The sequence below is a fragment of the Artemia sp. Qi Xiang Cuo genome, chromosome 15 (genome assembly GCF_049724085.1).
Source record: "Artemia sp. Qi Xiang Cuo chromosome 15, ASM4972408v1, whole genome shotgun sequence".
In the NCBI taxonomy this organism is placed as follows: domain Eukaryota; kingdom Metazoa; phylum Arthropoda; class Branchiopoda; order Anostraca; family Artemiidae; genus Artemia; species Artemia sp. Qi Xiang Cuo.
Window position 1 is genome coordinate 37517091 of NC_142808.1, and position 15873 is coordinate 37532963.

General features: G+C 36.9%; 1 protein-coding gene across 2 annotated transcripts in view; it reads left to right on the forward strand.

Moving 5' to 3' along the window:
- Nucleotides 1-1303: 1303 nt before the first annotated feature.
- The window catches only part of LOC148943634 (dymeclin), a 113029-nt gene continuing 98459 nt past the window's right edge, over nt 1304-15873 (forward strand). For both annotated transcript variants that reach the window (XM_089100873.1, XM_089100874.1), the window contains exon 1: nt 1304-1508. In XM_089100873.1, the coding sequence (XP_088956999.1) occupies nt 1372-1508 (137 nt within the window). In that variant the 5' untranslated portion in view covers nt 1304-1371. The remainder of the gene's footprint in view (nt 1509-15873) is intronic.

A 15873-nucleotide genomic window follows, 5' to 3' on the forward strand; every position in this document is an offset into this window, starting at 1 on the left:
CTGCTCCTTACTTTCAGTTGAAAAAACTTGTTTTTTCTTTATTTAATGAAGTTTAGAGACAAACAATTTTCTAAATTTAATGGAAAAAGTATGTCAATTAAAGAAAAAATATATAAAATTGAAAAAAATAAGTAATTACAAAAAATACACGAAACAATAGCCTTCTAAGATATAAACTAATACATACAAAAACTAAGATATAAACTTCCAGCATTTTAGTTCTGTTGTGCAATGCCGAAGCTTTGGACGGACATTTTTTAACAATACTGACAGTTTTGAACTTGTTATCAAACTCAAAAATATTTAATGCTTTTATACTCACTGTTTATAAAAAGTAACGCATTATCAAAGTAGTTCTTCATAGTAAAACATTAAAACTATGATTAAGAAAATCAAGTTAAAATTTGTAATTCAATATTTTTCATTTAATTTTGAATACCAAAGGCCAGTATATTTGACACTTTTATATTTCATATCTGTAAAAAAATAGATCTTCTTCAAAGTGACAACTAGATAAATACAATCACTCCTGGAAAAATGATTGATAATAAAACACAAAAAACGTATCCGTTCAGTGGGAATTTTAAAAAAATTCTTAGCATTCCATGCAGGGGAAACATTTCTGATTGTAGAGGCTTCCTGTATGACCTCCTGGGTACTCTTGCAATGCAAGCAAAAGTTGACGGCATATTCTTACCGAAATTGCAGCTTATTAAGTTGTTTCTTTGTGTTTTCTATCATTATACGAACTTTCTTGTGTTCTAATAACTGCACAAATTACTAATAAACAAATAAATGATTAGGATTACCATTAAAACCGATTATTTGACTGAATGTTATCAATAGTTTGGCTCTTATACTTTCGTTACTGACAAGGATCATTATTTGCTTACCGTTCATTACTGTGAAGAATTTGATTTTTTTTTGCTCCAGCTAAATCATATGGAAAATTGTTTGAGGAAAACTGGTTATGGGTTACTCAGTCATAAATTACAACTTATATTTTGCTTATTATGGGTCAAAATCTAATGGCAGACAGCCAACAAGGGGGCAACAACCATTTTTTTTTATGGTTTTTCCCTATTCTGCTCTCTTTGCTTTTGGTTTCCTGATAATTACTTTATAGTCCCAAATTTCCTGGGAGGAGAGATGCCATGCCCCCCTTGCCGGTGCCCATGATCTGTGGGGACTGGGCTAATTTTCTGTGGCATATATAGTTAACTGAGACTTAGCCCGGTATGAAAGGAATAGCAGGAGCGTCATCTAAGTCAACTGCTCAAGTAACATGATCAAATAGAAAAACTTGCACTCTAGCTTTCAAGCCTTAAAAACAATTGAATACCCATGATATTTACATTAATTTTATAGCAAATGGGACAAGGGAGTAGTGCCTTGACTGATACACAGTCAGAGCTAGCTGAAAAATTTACAAGTAATGAATCACTAGGCCCAAATAATCCATTTTGGAACAGCCTTCTATCATCCTTCTTCAAGACACCACAGACAAGGTAGGCCTATAATCTAAGACATGTACATATATGGGCTAATTTAAAAGAAAGATATATAAATATTATCAGCTACAGAATTTAGAGTAATAATACTAGCTGAAGGACTTTTCATTTATCTTGGGAAGTGGCCTAGCACAGGCTGTTTAATCTAGCCTAGGCTAGATAAATAAGAGTCCAGGCTATTCTCAGGAAAGAATCCAGGATCGATTTACAGTTGGGTAGGCTATATAATTTAGCTAGGATGAAAGTGAAAACATGATTTGAAGCCTTTCTTTATGCTCTTTTATAATTCAATAGGCTAATTGCATCTGGGGCTAATTGCATCTTGGGTCAATATCTACCAAATCATATTATTGAGTTAGGAATAAAGTGAATACACCATTTGATGCCTTTTTGATGCTGATTACAAATATAATAAGTATTTCTATCGGAAATGAATTTCAGCCCCCCCCCCCCGATATAGGCTGTACCTAACCTAACCCTGAATTGGCATATATAGGGGGGGGGGCTGAAATTCATTTCCGATATAAATGCTTATTATATTTGTAATCAGCATAAAAAAAGGCATCAAATGGTGTATTCACTTTAGTCCTAACTCAATAATATGATTTGGTAGATATTGACTGCATCTTGAGCCCCTTTATGGGCTTCAAAGGTGTTTCATTTTTGTAACCACACAGAGAAGTTATCAACACTAGTTAAGGTATTGAAAAGTGGTTAAAAACATATCACTAGTTTATAAATAAGTTGTTCAAGAGTTATATTTTCTAAAATATTTATTTGTAACAATTCAAACCTCATTTATTAAGCTACTCAAATAGGAAACTTTGGCATTGACTATTCAGGGTATATTCCAATTCAGGATATTTACTTGCACCTTAGGGGGGGGGGTGGTTTAAATTTATTGAAAATTTGCAGTTGCTATATAATTTAGATAGAATGAAAGTGCAAATGTCATTTACTGCTTTTTTAATGCTCTTTCATAATTCATATAAAATAACTTTGGGGCCCATTTAAGGACTCAAGATGCAATTAGCCCCATAAGTGATTATTGAATTATGGAAGAGCACAAAAAAGACATCAAATGACATTTTCAGTTTCATTCAAGCTGAATTATATAGCCAACTGTAAATTTATTACAGCCAGAGTTAATTGATCCACTGTGAAGATATTTTGAAGCTATTATTGCTACTACTTCTTCTTCTTGAGACCACTGAGGTAAAATTCTACTTTAGCCACTTTTGACTATCTTGGAAACGGGTTTGGTTATGAAAATAAAAATTTCAGAGATTGGTCTACAGGCCAAAGTGTGCCCCGGGAAGGTATTTTGAAGTACATAGCTCCACTTTTTCTCCATCTAGAGGGTCCTGAAATTTGTCAATGTGACAGGTCTAAACCTATTGAAATTTTGACAAAACAACTTTTTACCTTAATTTTCAGTTATCAGCTTCTTTTTCTCTGGCTTTAGTTCTGAAAACGCAATTCCTGTAATTTGAGTAAAATTTCAAGCCATCTAAGTTTTTTTTTTCAAAATTTAGGAAATGTAATGCATTTGCATATCTTTAGAACCTTAAAAATTGGGATTGAGCAAAGTTGTGAAGCTGAAAACAATTTTGTTATACTTCATTTAAAAGTGAAGGAAGAACAGAAGATCTATTTTGCAAGGTTTCATTTTTATAACACACAGATTTTTAAAGGTCATCAAGGGTCAGGACCCTCTAGAGGGAGAAGAGTGGAGGTAGGTACTTCAAAATACCTTCCTGGGCTGCACTGTAACCTGTAGACCCATCTATGAAAGTTTCATTTTCCTAACCTAACCCCTTTCCAAGATAGCCAAAAGTAGCTAAAGTAGAATTTTACTGCCACTGACCTTTTACAATCTTTGTGTTATAAAATTGGAGTACTGAGAAGTAGAATATGAGGTGTAAGAAAAGTGTTTTGAACCTCATACCTTTGCTCAATCTTGATTTATAAGACATGTAAGCTCATTTTCTGATTAGGCTACAAAAAAACCCTTGATATGTCTTGAAATTCTACTGAAATAATAGGAATTATATTTTGCAAAACTAGAGCCACTGAAAACCGAAAATTAGGATCAAATATTGGGAAAATCCCAAATATTTTTGTCAAAATTTACATAGACTTGTCATATATACTCTGTTTTAAACCCTGTAAATAAGGCAAGGGTTGGCTGGAGATAGTAGATTGGGAGTATCTCCTCAGGGTATATTTTAGGCCCTTAATTAACTCCTTACCTTAAATCTCAATGTCCAGTAAATTAAGGAATAATCCTTTAGAGTTGCCAGTCAGTGATAATGGGAAACCAGTGACTCAATAGTATCCCATTCTGCATTCCATTGTATGGTGGACAAACCCTTGTTGATAGAAATCTTAAATGTATCTACAAAGGGGGCAGTGACAGCTGTTCAGAGTCCATTTATTGAAAAATAAAGATCCACAAAAAAGCACACCCCCCCCCACACAAAAAAGGCTCCATGGTAAGGAAACCTGGTTAGAAAGCATAAAGAAATTAATCATAAAATTATCTGTACCCTATAATTCACTGTTAACTTTAGGACCACATAATATGAGAAACCAAACTGCACCACAAACATTTTCAAAATAATTAAAATCTAACCAGCACAGGCAAAGCCCCATCCTAATAACAGTAAAACCAAGTTATAACAAATAAAATACATCTTATGTATATCAAGAATAGTAATGATAAATAAAAAGTCACAAACAAATGACTACCTCAGAAAAAATTTCTTATAATCCTTTTACTGATGTAAGAAAGGATTCTTATATCAGTAGAATTTTGAAGAGCATATGATAAAACATTAGAAACAAAAGATAGACTCCTGGAAACAGCTGGTAGTTGCCAGTGGACTAAAGAAAAGGCAAAATGTGCACAGGATGTGAGATGTACAGATCAAAGATTTAGAAGAGGATTGGTTAAAGGAACCTTTGTCTCTTTTATAATTTTTCTGGCCCTCTTGTGTACAGAATAAAACAAACATGTTGAAGATGGAAAGGTAGACATCCATATTAGTGGACAATAAGAAACATACAATTGAATCAATGAAGACAAAGTAAAATTTGAGAATGCAACCACAAAGTGAATACTTCAACTTCCAAAGGACACCAGGATTGCTAGACACCTTCATTTTGATCATATGTTTGTGGTCTTTTAACAATGGATTTTCATTCTTCAAAATTTCCATAAAACATACAAAACCACCATCAAGTCTGTAGATAAGTCCTTAAGTGGTGTAGGTTGATTTTATAAAGATCAAGAGACTAGAAAAAAGAAAAGATTTGGAAACATTTAATACAAGATGTTTCAACTCAAACCATGACACACTCAAATCCTTTGTCAGTTTCAGGAGCAGACTAGACTCATCTTTAGCTAAAGTGGTTAGGGTGCTATCATCTGCAAAAGCCACCAGACCATCTTCAGATCCAGACTCATACCTCAAGAGATTGTGTTTTGCTTGTTGACAAAGATGATAGCATGCTTATGTTTTACAATTTTTAACTGCAAAGAAAAGATCACTATCATAGGCAGTGCAGTAGTGCTGCCTAAGTAAAGAACAATGTTGGCACAATGTATTATTTTTTTTCCAGACCAGGGCACTTTGTATCAAAGGAGTTGTTGTAGAAACTTTGAAAAGGGCTCATTTGATGGGAAATTGGGATGGCTAGTGCCCTTTTTAATAGTCAAAAGTGATTGGAAGGCAACTAACACCCCTTCCAAGCCCACCATTTCCCCAAACACATCCAGTCAAAATTTTGAGATAGCCATTTTGTTCAACATAGCTGATTTCCACATAGAAATTTTCTTTTTGGGGAGGACACTCCCCCCCCACAGCTCTCCGGGCCCTGGGGGTCAGTTGTGCCCTGGGGGGATATAAGGTTATCAAAGACAGCTTTGTTGTATAAACGTCAAAAAGGACTCATTCTATCGGAAATTGAAATGGCGAGTGCCCTTTTTAATAGTTGAAAGTGAATGGAGGGCAACTCGCCCCCCTCTCATGCCCACCAGTTATCCAAACACATCCAATCAAAATTTTGAGATAGCCATTTTGTTCAATGTAGTTGACAGTTCTAAAAATTAGGTCTTTGAGGATGATATCTCCCCCCCCCACAACCATCAGGGCAAGGGTTGTAAGTTATGCCCTGGGGGCATATAAGGTCTTTGTTGAAAGTTTTGTTATATACACTTCAAAAAGGGCTCATTTGATTGGAAATTGAAAGAACTAGTGCCCTTTTTAATAGTCTAAACTGAATGGAGAGCAACTAACCCCCCTCTCATGGCCACCATTTCCCCAAACACATTCAATCAAAGTTTTTTAGATAGCCCTTTTTTTTCAATGCAGTTGAAAGCTCTGAAAATTATGTATTTGAGGAAGAAAAAACCCCAGGGCAAAGGTTTTAAGTTATGCCCTTGGGGTATGTAAGGTTTTTATACATAGCATTGTTGTAGAAACTTCAAAAGGGGCTCATTTAGTTGGAAACTGAGAGGGCTAGTGCCCTTTTTAATAGTCAAAAGTGATTGAAGAACAACTAACCCCCTTCTCATGCCCACAATTTCCCAAACACACCCAATCAAAATTTTGGGATATTCATTTTGTTCAACGTAGTTGAAAGTTCTGGAAATTAGGTCTTTGAGGATGATAACTCCCCCCCCCCCCACAACCTTCAGGGTAAGGTTTGTAAGTTATGCCCTGGGGGCATATAAGGTTTTTATATAAAGTTTTGTCATAGAAACTTCAAATGAAAACGAAAAGAAATTAATCTGAATAGGGCTCTAAACCCATGCTTTCTAAAAGCCAGAATATAATTTGTACTTTACTGAAAAAAAATTCTTTAAATGTTATCACTTTTATGGCTTTAAGAAATAAAAAAATAGTTAAGATTTTAAGTAATTAATAACAGCATATGTATATTAAACTGACAATGCACATTTTTTCAGTAAATTCATTTGAATTTTTTTCAGTAATGTACTAATTATATTATGGATTTTAGATATCAAAGAGTTTAGAACCCTATTCAGATTAATTTCTGCTTGTTTTGAGTTCGACTTATTTTAATTTCTGTTTGTTTTGGGTTTCATTTATTTATTGATACTGGTTTGTGGTAGTTGTGTGCTTTGTAGATTATTTGATTCTATTTTTTTTTCATTTTTGGTTTAACGAAGTTCGTTACTTTTTTTGAAAAACTTATTTTGTGCAAAAAGTTTTTTTGATTATTCATATATAAAAAACAGTATCAGACCCAAAACCAATCTTTAAAGTACTCCATATTGAACCTAATAAATATCACAAAAAGATTCAATAATGAAAATAACACATTGTGACAGATATGACAAGAACCAAGAATGAGCATTTGATATTATACCAAAGTGAGAAAGTTTATCAAGAAAATTAAGATTTGTCAGAGAACCAAAAGCCTTCCAAATACCTAAAAACAAAGCAGCCAGAAGTAGACCAGAATCAAGAGCAGAGTGAATAAAATCATGTAAAGAAACAACTGCATGTTCAGTAGAATGTTTAGAATGTTTTTTTCTCAGGAAGAAGAGTCCAATGGACTACCTCTAGTGGAAAAGTATTGATTGTGTACTCAGGTATATACTCTGCTCAAGAACAACTTCTTGTTTGGGTCCTCTTGTCCTGAAGGATTCATCAAGTTGAAAGGGCTTTTGAAAGGAGGTGTTGCCAGTTAAAAGCTTATTAGTGTTATGACATAACCTCTTTAGTGTCTGGTTTCTGGACACACAAGTGTTGAGAGCTTTAGCTTATTCCATCATATTCTTCTATCCATTACCTTAAATCATACTTGTGAGCAATAAGGACAAATTCTATTGGCACTAATCAATAATGATGGTGACTCAGCTCATTGGGGGCATCTTAAATTGTGCACCATGTCTTGCTGCACCATTCTCTATCAGCAGCTGCCTTGAAGCCTTCAGTATTAGGGGCCATGACTGCATTCTGGCTAATTGAGTTTTGTAGGCCAACTACATGATTGGAGAAAAACGTGTTTTGCAGCCTGGTATTAGTGTTTCCTATAGAGCTTCTGGGGTGTCTTCTCATTATTAAAAAACTATCTACCTGGAATTGGTGGCTTCATTTGGAGGGGGGCAAGCTGTCTGGGGCTAAAGCCACCCCCCTCCGATTTTAGGAGGGGCCCCAAATTAGTGGTCACTATTCCTATTGATTTGATTTGAAGTGTGAAACAAAATTGTGTAAAAAAGTGTTCTCAATTAGAACAAATCCGTTTCTAATAGAGCTGTACTTCACAATAGTCTATTGTGAGCTTCATTCCCTAACATATTCATTTATTATTCCCATTTTTTATATCATAACACATATTTATTACCTTGTTGTTACAGCTATGGGGACTAAATCTCATTAGAATAAAGTAATCAACTCAGGATTCTAAATAAAATTATGTATGTCAATTGTGTGATTCCATTGGAGTGATCCCCTCTGTATATATGTATTATGTACTTTATATTTCTTTGAGTCTGTTTTTGAATCTGTTCTGAATATTTTCTGAGTCATTTGCAACTCAGGTCTTCTCTGTTTCTGGACTTTGTAAATAACACAATTTTGTACAATAACAGGCTTTTTGCATTCCTAGTTGCCATAGATGTATTATTGTTACTAGACACCAGAGTGCATGGAATTTTGCAATTTCCATGCACTTTTTCTTCTTTGCCTCCAATTAATTAAATTTTAAATTTGATTTAATTCAAAATGATTATTTCAGGATTTTGTTTTCTTGGATTGTCTTGAAATTTAGCTTCTGGAATTTGGAGAAAATCGAAGTTTGAATTTCAGACCAATTATTTTTTTATGATTTCAGGGAAGATGAAAAAGATAAGAAAAGTATATCATAGGCAGCGGAATAGCGCTGCCTAAGTAAAGAACAGTGTTGGCGCAATGTGTTATTTTTTTTCTTTAAGACCAGGGCATTTTGTACCAAAGAAGTTGTTGTAGAAACTTTGAAAGGGCTTATTTGATTGGAAATTGGAAGGACCTGTGCCCTTTTTAGTAGTCAAAAGTGATTGGACAGCAACTAACACCTCTTCCATACATACCATTTCCCCAAACACATCCAATGAAAATTTTGAGATAGCCATTTTGTTCAATGTAGTTGAAAGGTCCAGAAATTATTTCTTTTTGGATGACAAATCTCCCCCCCCCCAGCCCTCAGGGCAAGGGTTATAAGTTATGCCCTCGGGGCATATAAGGTTATTATAGAAAGCATTGTCATAGAAACTTCAAAATGGGCTCATTCGTTGGAAATTGAAATGGCTGGTGCCCTTTTTAATAGTCAAAAGTGGCTGGAAGGAAATTAACCCCCCTCCCAGGCCCACCCTTTCCCCAAACACATACAACCAAAAATTGAGATAGCCAATTTGTTAAACTAAGTTTAAAGTTCCAGAAATTATGTCTTTGAGGATGAAAACCCCCACAGCCCTCAGGGCAAAGGTTGTAAGTTATGCCCTGGGGGCATATAAGGTTTTGATAGAAAGCATTGTCGTAGAAACTTCAAAAAGGGCTCATTTGATTGCAAATTGAGATAGCTAGCGCCCCTTTTGATTGTTGAAAGTAATTGGAGGGCAAATGCCCCCCCACACCCTTCATTTCTCCAAACACTTCTAATCAAAATTTTGATATAGCCATTTTGTTCAACATATTTGAAAAATATGGAAATTATGTCTTTGAATATAACAACCCCCCACAGCCCTCAGGACAAAGGTTGTAAGTTATGACCTTGGGGCATATAAGGTTTTTATACAAAGCATTGTCATAGAAACTTCAAAAAGGGGTTCATTCAATTGGAAATGGAGAGAACTAATGCCTTTGTTATCAGTCGAAAGTGATCAGAGGGTAAATGTCACCCCGACCATGCCCATCATTTCCCCAAACACTTCCAATCAACATTTTGAGGTAGCCATTTTGTTCAAAGTAGTTGAAAGTTCTGGAAATTATGTCTTTTAGGGTGAGGAATCCCCCCCCCAGCCCTTAGGACAAGGGTTGAAGTTATGTCCTGGGGGCATATAAGGTTTTTATAGAAAGTGTGGTCATATAAACTTCGGAGGGGGTCATTGGATTGGTAATCAGAAGCTCTAGTACCATTTTCAAGAGTCAAAGGGATCAGAGGTCAGCCACCCCCCCCCCCACCACACACACATAGTATTGTCCCGAAATGCATCTAATAAAATTTTGAGATAGTCATGTTATTAAAAAATAGTCATTTTATGTCTCAAGGCCTTTGGGGTTGAAACAAATCCCCAGAGCCTGGGGGCAAGGATTGTAAGTTATGTCCCTGGGGCATCTAAGGTTTTTTCGGAAGGGATATAACAAGGCTTTTGGGGTTGGTACAAACCACCAGAGCCTGGGGGCGAGTGTTGTAAGTTATAACGCCGGGGCATTTAAGTTTTTTATGGAGGGGATGGTTCTTTAACTTTAGAAGAGGCTCATTCGGTTGAAAATTAGAACTTCTAGTTCCTCTTTTCACTAAACGGATCTGATTGGAATTATGAGATAGCGTTTTTTTTTTTGAAAATAGTCCAAAGAACATATAATAATGCCTCTAGGTTTAATACAACTGTCCAGCGTGGGTTGTAAGTTATACCATGAGGGCATATATAGGTTTTATGGAATGGGCGGCCGTAAAAACTTCAGATGGGGCTCATTTGATTTGAAATCGGAAGTTATAGTGCCCTTATTAAGATTCAAAGTGATTTGAGAGCTATCGGCCCCCCCTCCATGCTCGTCATTTCCCTTAACACCTCCAATAACCACACCTCCAATATTCCAAAAAACATATAATAATGCCTCTAGGATTGAAAACACCCCCCAGCGCCCTGGGGATAGGGTTCTAAGTTACATCATGAGGGCATATAAAGTTTTTATGGAATGAGCGGTCGTATAAACTTCAGATGGGACTCATTTGATTTGAAATTGGAAGTTATAGTGCCCTTATTAAGAGTCAAAGTGATTTGAGAGCAACCAGCTCCCCCCTCTCCTCCATGTTCGTCATTTCCCTTAACACTTCCAGTAATAATTTGGAGGTGACAATTTTGTTCATCATAGTTGAAGGGTTTGGAAATTATGTCTGTGAGGAAGACCCTCTCCCCTACAGCTCTCAGGGTAAGGGTTGTTATGCCCTAGAGGCTTATAAGATTCTTATAGAAAGGGTCGTCGTATATGCTTTGGGGGGGGGGGGCTCATTAGATTGGTAATCAAAAGGTCTATTGCCCTTTTTAAGAGACAAAGTGATCAGAGCATAGCAACCCTCTCCCCCCTTCCCCCCACACACAAGCATGTTGTGTTTTCCCGGTATGCATCCAATAGATATTTTGAGACAGGCCTTTCATTCAAAATAGTCCAAGGATCATATAACAAAGCTTTTGAGGCTCATACAAACCACCAGAGCCTAAGGGCGAGGGTTGCAGTATGCCCCTGGGGCATTTAATGTTCTTATGGAAGGGATGGTTGTATAAACTTTAGAGATGGGACATTTGGATGAAATTGGAAGCTCTAGTTCCTTTTAAAGGATCAATAGTGACGAAGGTCAACAGGCCACCCCCAACTACCCGTCTTTTCACCAACTGCATTTGATTGAAATTGTGCGATGGCAATGTTGTTTAAAATAGTCCAAAGAACATATAACAATGCTTCCAAGGTTGGAAAATCCCCTCAGAGCCCTGGGGCAAGGGCTTTAAGTTATGCCGTGGGGGCATATAAGGTTCTAGTGGAATGGATGGTCATTATTAAATGCAGATGGATCTTATTTGATTTTAAATTGGAAGTTATAGTGTCCTTCTTAAGAGTCAAAGTGATTCAAGAGACCCCCCCCCCTTACGCCCATCGTTTTTAATAACAAACATCCAAACAAAGTTTTGAGACATCAATTTTTTCAGCATTGTTGAAAAGCTCAGTAATTATGTGTTTAGGAATGCCCCCCCCCCACGAGGCCTCAAAGTAAGGGCTGCAAGCTATGCAATTGGTTCATTGTTTACGTGTAGTATATGTTATTGTGAAGAGGCTTGCATGTTTGACTTTTACTTTCCCAAAATATGAAGGGCATTAAGTTGAGTCTTTCAGGGAATGTTGAGGAGACTTCTGAACTACATCATAACATGTTATGTGTATATGGATTGTCAAAAGGGTGTCCCTCAGGAATGGCGGAGTATATTAATTTGGAATTTTCAGGAAATGACAAGGGAGATGATCAATTGACCAAAAAGGCTATATTTACACGCTACTACTACTACAACTACTGCTGCTTCAACTGCTACCAAAAGTACTATTACAATGACCACTACTATCCCTAAAACTAATACTTCTGTATCGAGTACTACTAATGCTGAAGATTTTGAAAACATTATCTGAGGAAACGTTGAGGGGAAATTTGAACTAAGTCAAAACATACTATGTGTATACAAATTGCTGAATTGGGCGTATCAGCAATATTTTCAGAACGGCTTATCATACCAAGAGGAAACTTCAGGGGCATCATGAGTGGGATATTCAGTTGACCAACAGGCAAAATGTAACTGTTAGTTCTGTTAATTTCTTAAACCACATTGGCCTGACATCACATAAAAAAAGAAAAACGAGCAAAAATGGGGTTTTTATAGGCCAAATGACGATACTGAAAAAACAAAGCGAATATTTCGAGAGGACAAACGTCGATGGCAGTTCATGTTTTTTTAGATTTTGTGCAAATCGCGGATATTGGCGAATAACTCACTTTTATGGTTGTTAGGTAGTTGGTTTTAATTCTTTTAGTTTTTGGCTTTTATTGATACATCGTTTTGTTTCGCGCTGAAGAAGAGAGGCGTTTGTCCTCTCGAAATATTCGCTTTGTTTTTTCAGTATCTTCATTTGGCCTATAAAAACCCCATTTTTGCTCGTTTTTCTTTCTTTATGTTAGTTCTGTTATAAATACTGCTGCTACTACTAATAATTATACATTATTCAGAAAGAAGATTGTATTTTCTATCAGGCGTTCAACAATTGAGTATCAAAGATTAAGAAAATCTTATCTAAAAAGAGCAAAAAAAAAAAAAAAACCTGCAAACTTACAATTCAGCTGTAGAAACAATCTGTCGACTATCAATTTCAAAATCCAACTGAAGGCTGAAGCTGTATATTAGTGAATGCGTTCTATAATTCTATTCAACTTGAAAACAAAATTCTTGACTACGAACGATGTAAGAAATAGCGATTGGGAAACTGCATTTGAAATGATGTAAACTCATTTCATAAAGACGATACTGTTTTTTGTCAACATATGAAGAACTGTGTATATTGCAATATTTGCAATTGAATATTGCATCTGTCTGGTTTTTATGCAAAGTAACAAAAGAGAAGAAAATCAACGAACAAGAGAGTAGTGAAGAATTATGGTATGCAAAGTAATATTTGGCAGGGAAAGTCATTGATGATAAATCGCTCGGTCTGGCACCGTGATTGGGTGATTTTCGGGGATTCGGGGAACGTAATTTTTTTCGGAGTGACGCATAGATTTTCGGGAAATTACCTGAAAATTTGGGGATAGTGCAAGCCCTGCTTGATTTCTAATCAGGAAAATCGAAATACTAAACCACACGAGAAGGAAAAGCTCCGAATTTGCGGTTGACGCAATAAGGAATGGCCGCAAAATTAAATTAAAGTCGACCGAACGCCGCTGCCTCTGTCGGCGGCGGCGACAAGGGCAGCCTCTGTACGACACTTCGGCGGCGTTCGACTGGGCCTCTCGTTGGCGGCGTTCGGTCGATCCGCCGGCGTGGTGCCGGGGTCTAGTTTTAATTATTCATGTACGGTGAGCCAAAATCAAAGCTGCATTAATCAAAAAACGTTCAGAAATTAAATTGCGTGAAGGAGGATGCTATGTGAAATGAAATGAATTTTGGCGTGATCCGCGGTGATAGATTGTGAGCGTTTATGAAATGTTATTTTTGGATATAAGATCACTGAGGAGAGCACCTTCCGTAAGTAGAGATTTTATCTTGTAATAGTTTTACTCAGGCGAAGGCGGGGTAGTGGTTTGGGGTAGCCCCCTTGCATTTCCTTAGCGCATAGTACCAAGTTAATATTTATATGCTATTATTACTAATTGATAAATGGCTGCCGTGACTTCTGAAAAGTTGTACAAGACAGGGTGCAAAGTTTGCAAAGAGAGCCTCAGTCTCGAAACCAGAGGAACAGTTATTTGCAACACATCTTCTGGGGGTTGTGGTCGCCTCTGCCATAACCACTGTGAAATTCTTCAGAGCATTGAGAAAGACAGTATTATAATACATGAGTGCTCGGACTGCTGCGAGTAATTTGCTGATAAACCTGATTCCCCGCAGATCCCGCCTCCTTCAGAGACTCTTGTTTATTCACCAGTTTTAAGTTTTTTTCCGGCACTGTCTACAGTCAGGAATTTCGTCCGCCTCCTGTATATCTTCGTGTACAAACTTCTATTCTAATGATCATCTTGATCAAGCTAGAAGCCTCCTAACATCTCTAGTGAACCCCACGCATAAACTCCTTGCACGTCGCGACCCCTCTGCTAAGCAAAGCCTGTCAAAGGATATTTTAGACATCCTTATTTCTGAGGATGCAACCCCTTGCTTGCCAAATCTGAAATTCGTCGTGACTGCGAGTAATGCGATATTTGTGATAGATACGGATCAAAATGCTCACTTTAGCAGTGCCAATCAAACCTGGGACCGGCATCTTTCTAGCATTATTGATAAACTTGATTACGTCACAAGTAAGGTAGCGGAGACTCCTGCTGTGGTGAAAGAGTGTTGTGACGGAGTACAGAGCGAGGTTTTGAGCTGTATAAATAAAGAAAAACTGAATGATAAATCCTGGCCTCTGCTGAATAACGAGTCAGAAACAGTGGGTCTTGTAGTAGATTCACCACCACAAGATTGTGATGATCCCTTAAAGCGTGAAGCTTTTCTGAAATCGTTGGATGGAGCTGATGGTATAGTGCGGATTTCACTTTCTAAGGAATCAGGATCCCAGCAACAGAAATGGGTCATTCATACGAAAAGACAAAACGCCGAAAACTTGAAAGCCTGTTTGAATGAAAAGGTCGGTAAAACTGAGGTTCGCAAATCGAGAATTGTCAGTTTATTATCATGAGTAGACTTTCCGATCAATCCAGAGAGTGTGTGTGCTTCTAACCAAGGTATCGAAGAGATACAGCGCATCGGTGTTTCGAAATCATATCGTGTATACTTCCGTTCGGTGACGGCCAAGTCTCATTATTTGCGTTATGGGATTCACATTGGCTACGAACATTTCCGGCTTACTGATTATAAGTTTTTACCACGAATGTGCTACAAATGCGGGTCGCTAGAGCATATATCGTCAGGCTGCTCTAGCGTGGAACGTTGTCTCAAGTGCCTTGGTAGTGGACACTCTCATTCTAGGAACAACCCTTGCCATAATGAACCTTGTTTCTTCCATTGTGGATCTCATGAGCATACTGGATTTAGCTTTCGCTGCAAACAGTAAACCGAAAAAGTTGCAAAGAATAAAAAATTATTAGTGCAAAGATTATATCTCTGAATCTGAATGATTTTGGTGATAAACAACATGTATTGCATTCTATGCTGCGCGATCTAGATATTTTGTGTCTGCAAGAGCATCATCTTCTGGACCACTCTACTAGTCTTCTTTCGAGCCAGTCGCAGCAGTTTAAGTGTTTTATATCTCCAGCAACACCTACAGGTGGACGCCCTTCAGGAGGCGTTTGCATTTTTATTCGAGAGAATATTCCAGTTTCAGTGTTTGCCGTTAATCGTTATTTTGTTGATGTTCGAATCCCAGGGATTATTGTTTTTTCGTGCTATTTACCAACAAATTATAATACTATTGATTCGGATTTTTATTTCAATTTTGCATGTTTAGAATTATCGCGATTTGTGGCGAAAGTTTCATCAGATTTCCAGTGGCTTATTTGCGGGGATTTTAACTGCAACATTGCTATCTCTGATGTCCGCTCCTCCGCTCTTTTATCTTTGTTTTCGGGATTTTACTATAGTTTCAAAAGATGCGGATTTTACGTATGTCCATAATTCTGGTTCTTGCTCTTATCTAGACCATGTGCTGGTTTCAAATGCAGCGTTATTACCACAGCCTGTTGATGTTGGGTTGGATATGCCTATTAGTGACCATTTTTACCTTTCTTTTCATTTAAATATTCAAATTCCATCTTTTAAAATTATCCATCATTCTAGTCAAATTGTAATTAAAATGATCTGGGATTGGGAAAAAATGAGCAAATATCATGAAGAATCAGATGCACTTTAGCTAAAATAATTGTAAATTATTCTAAG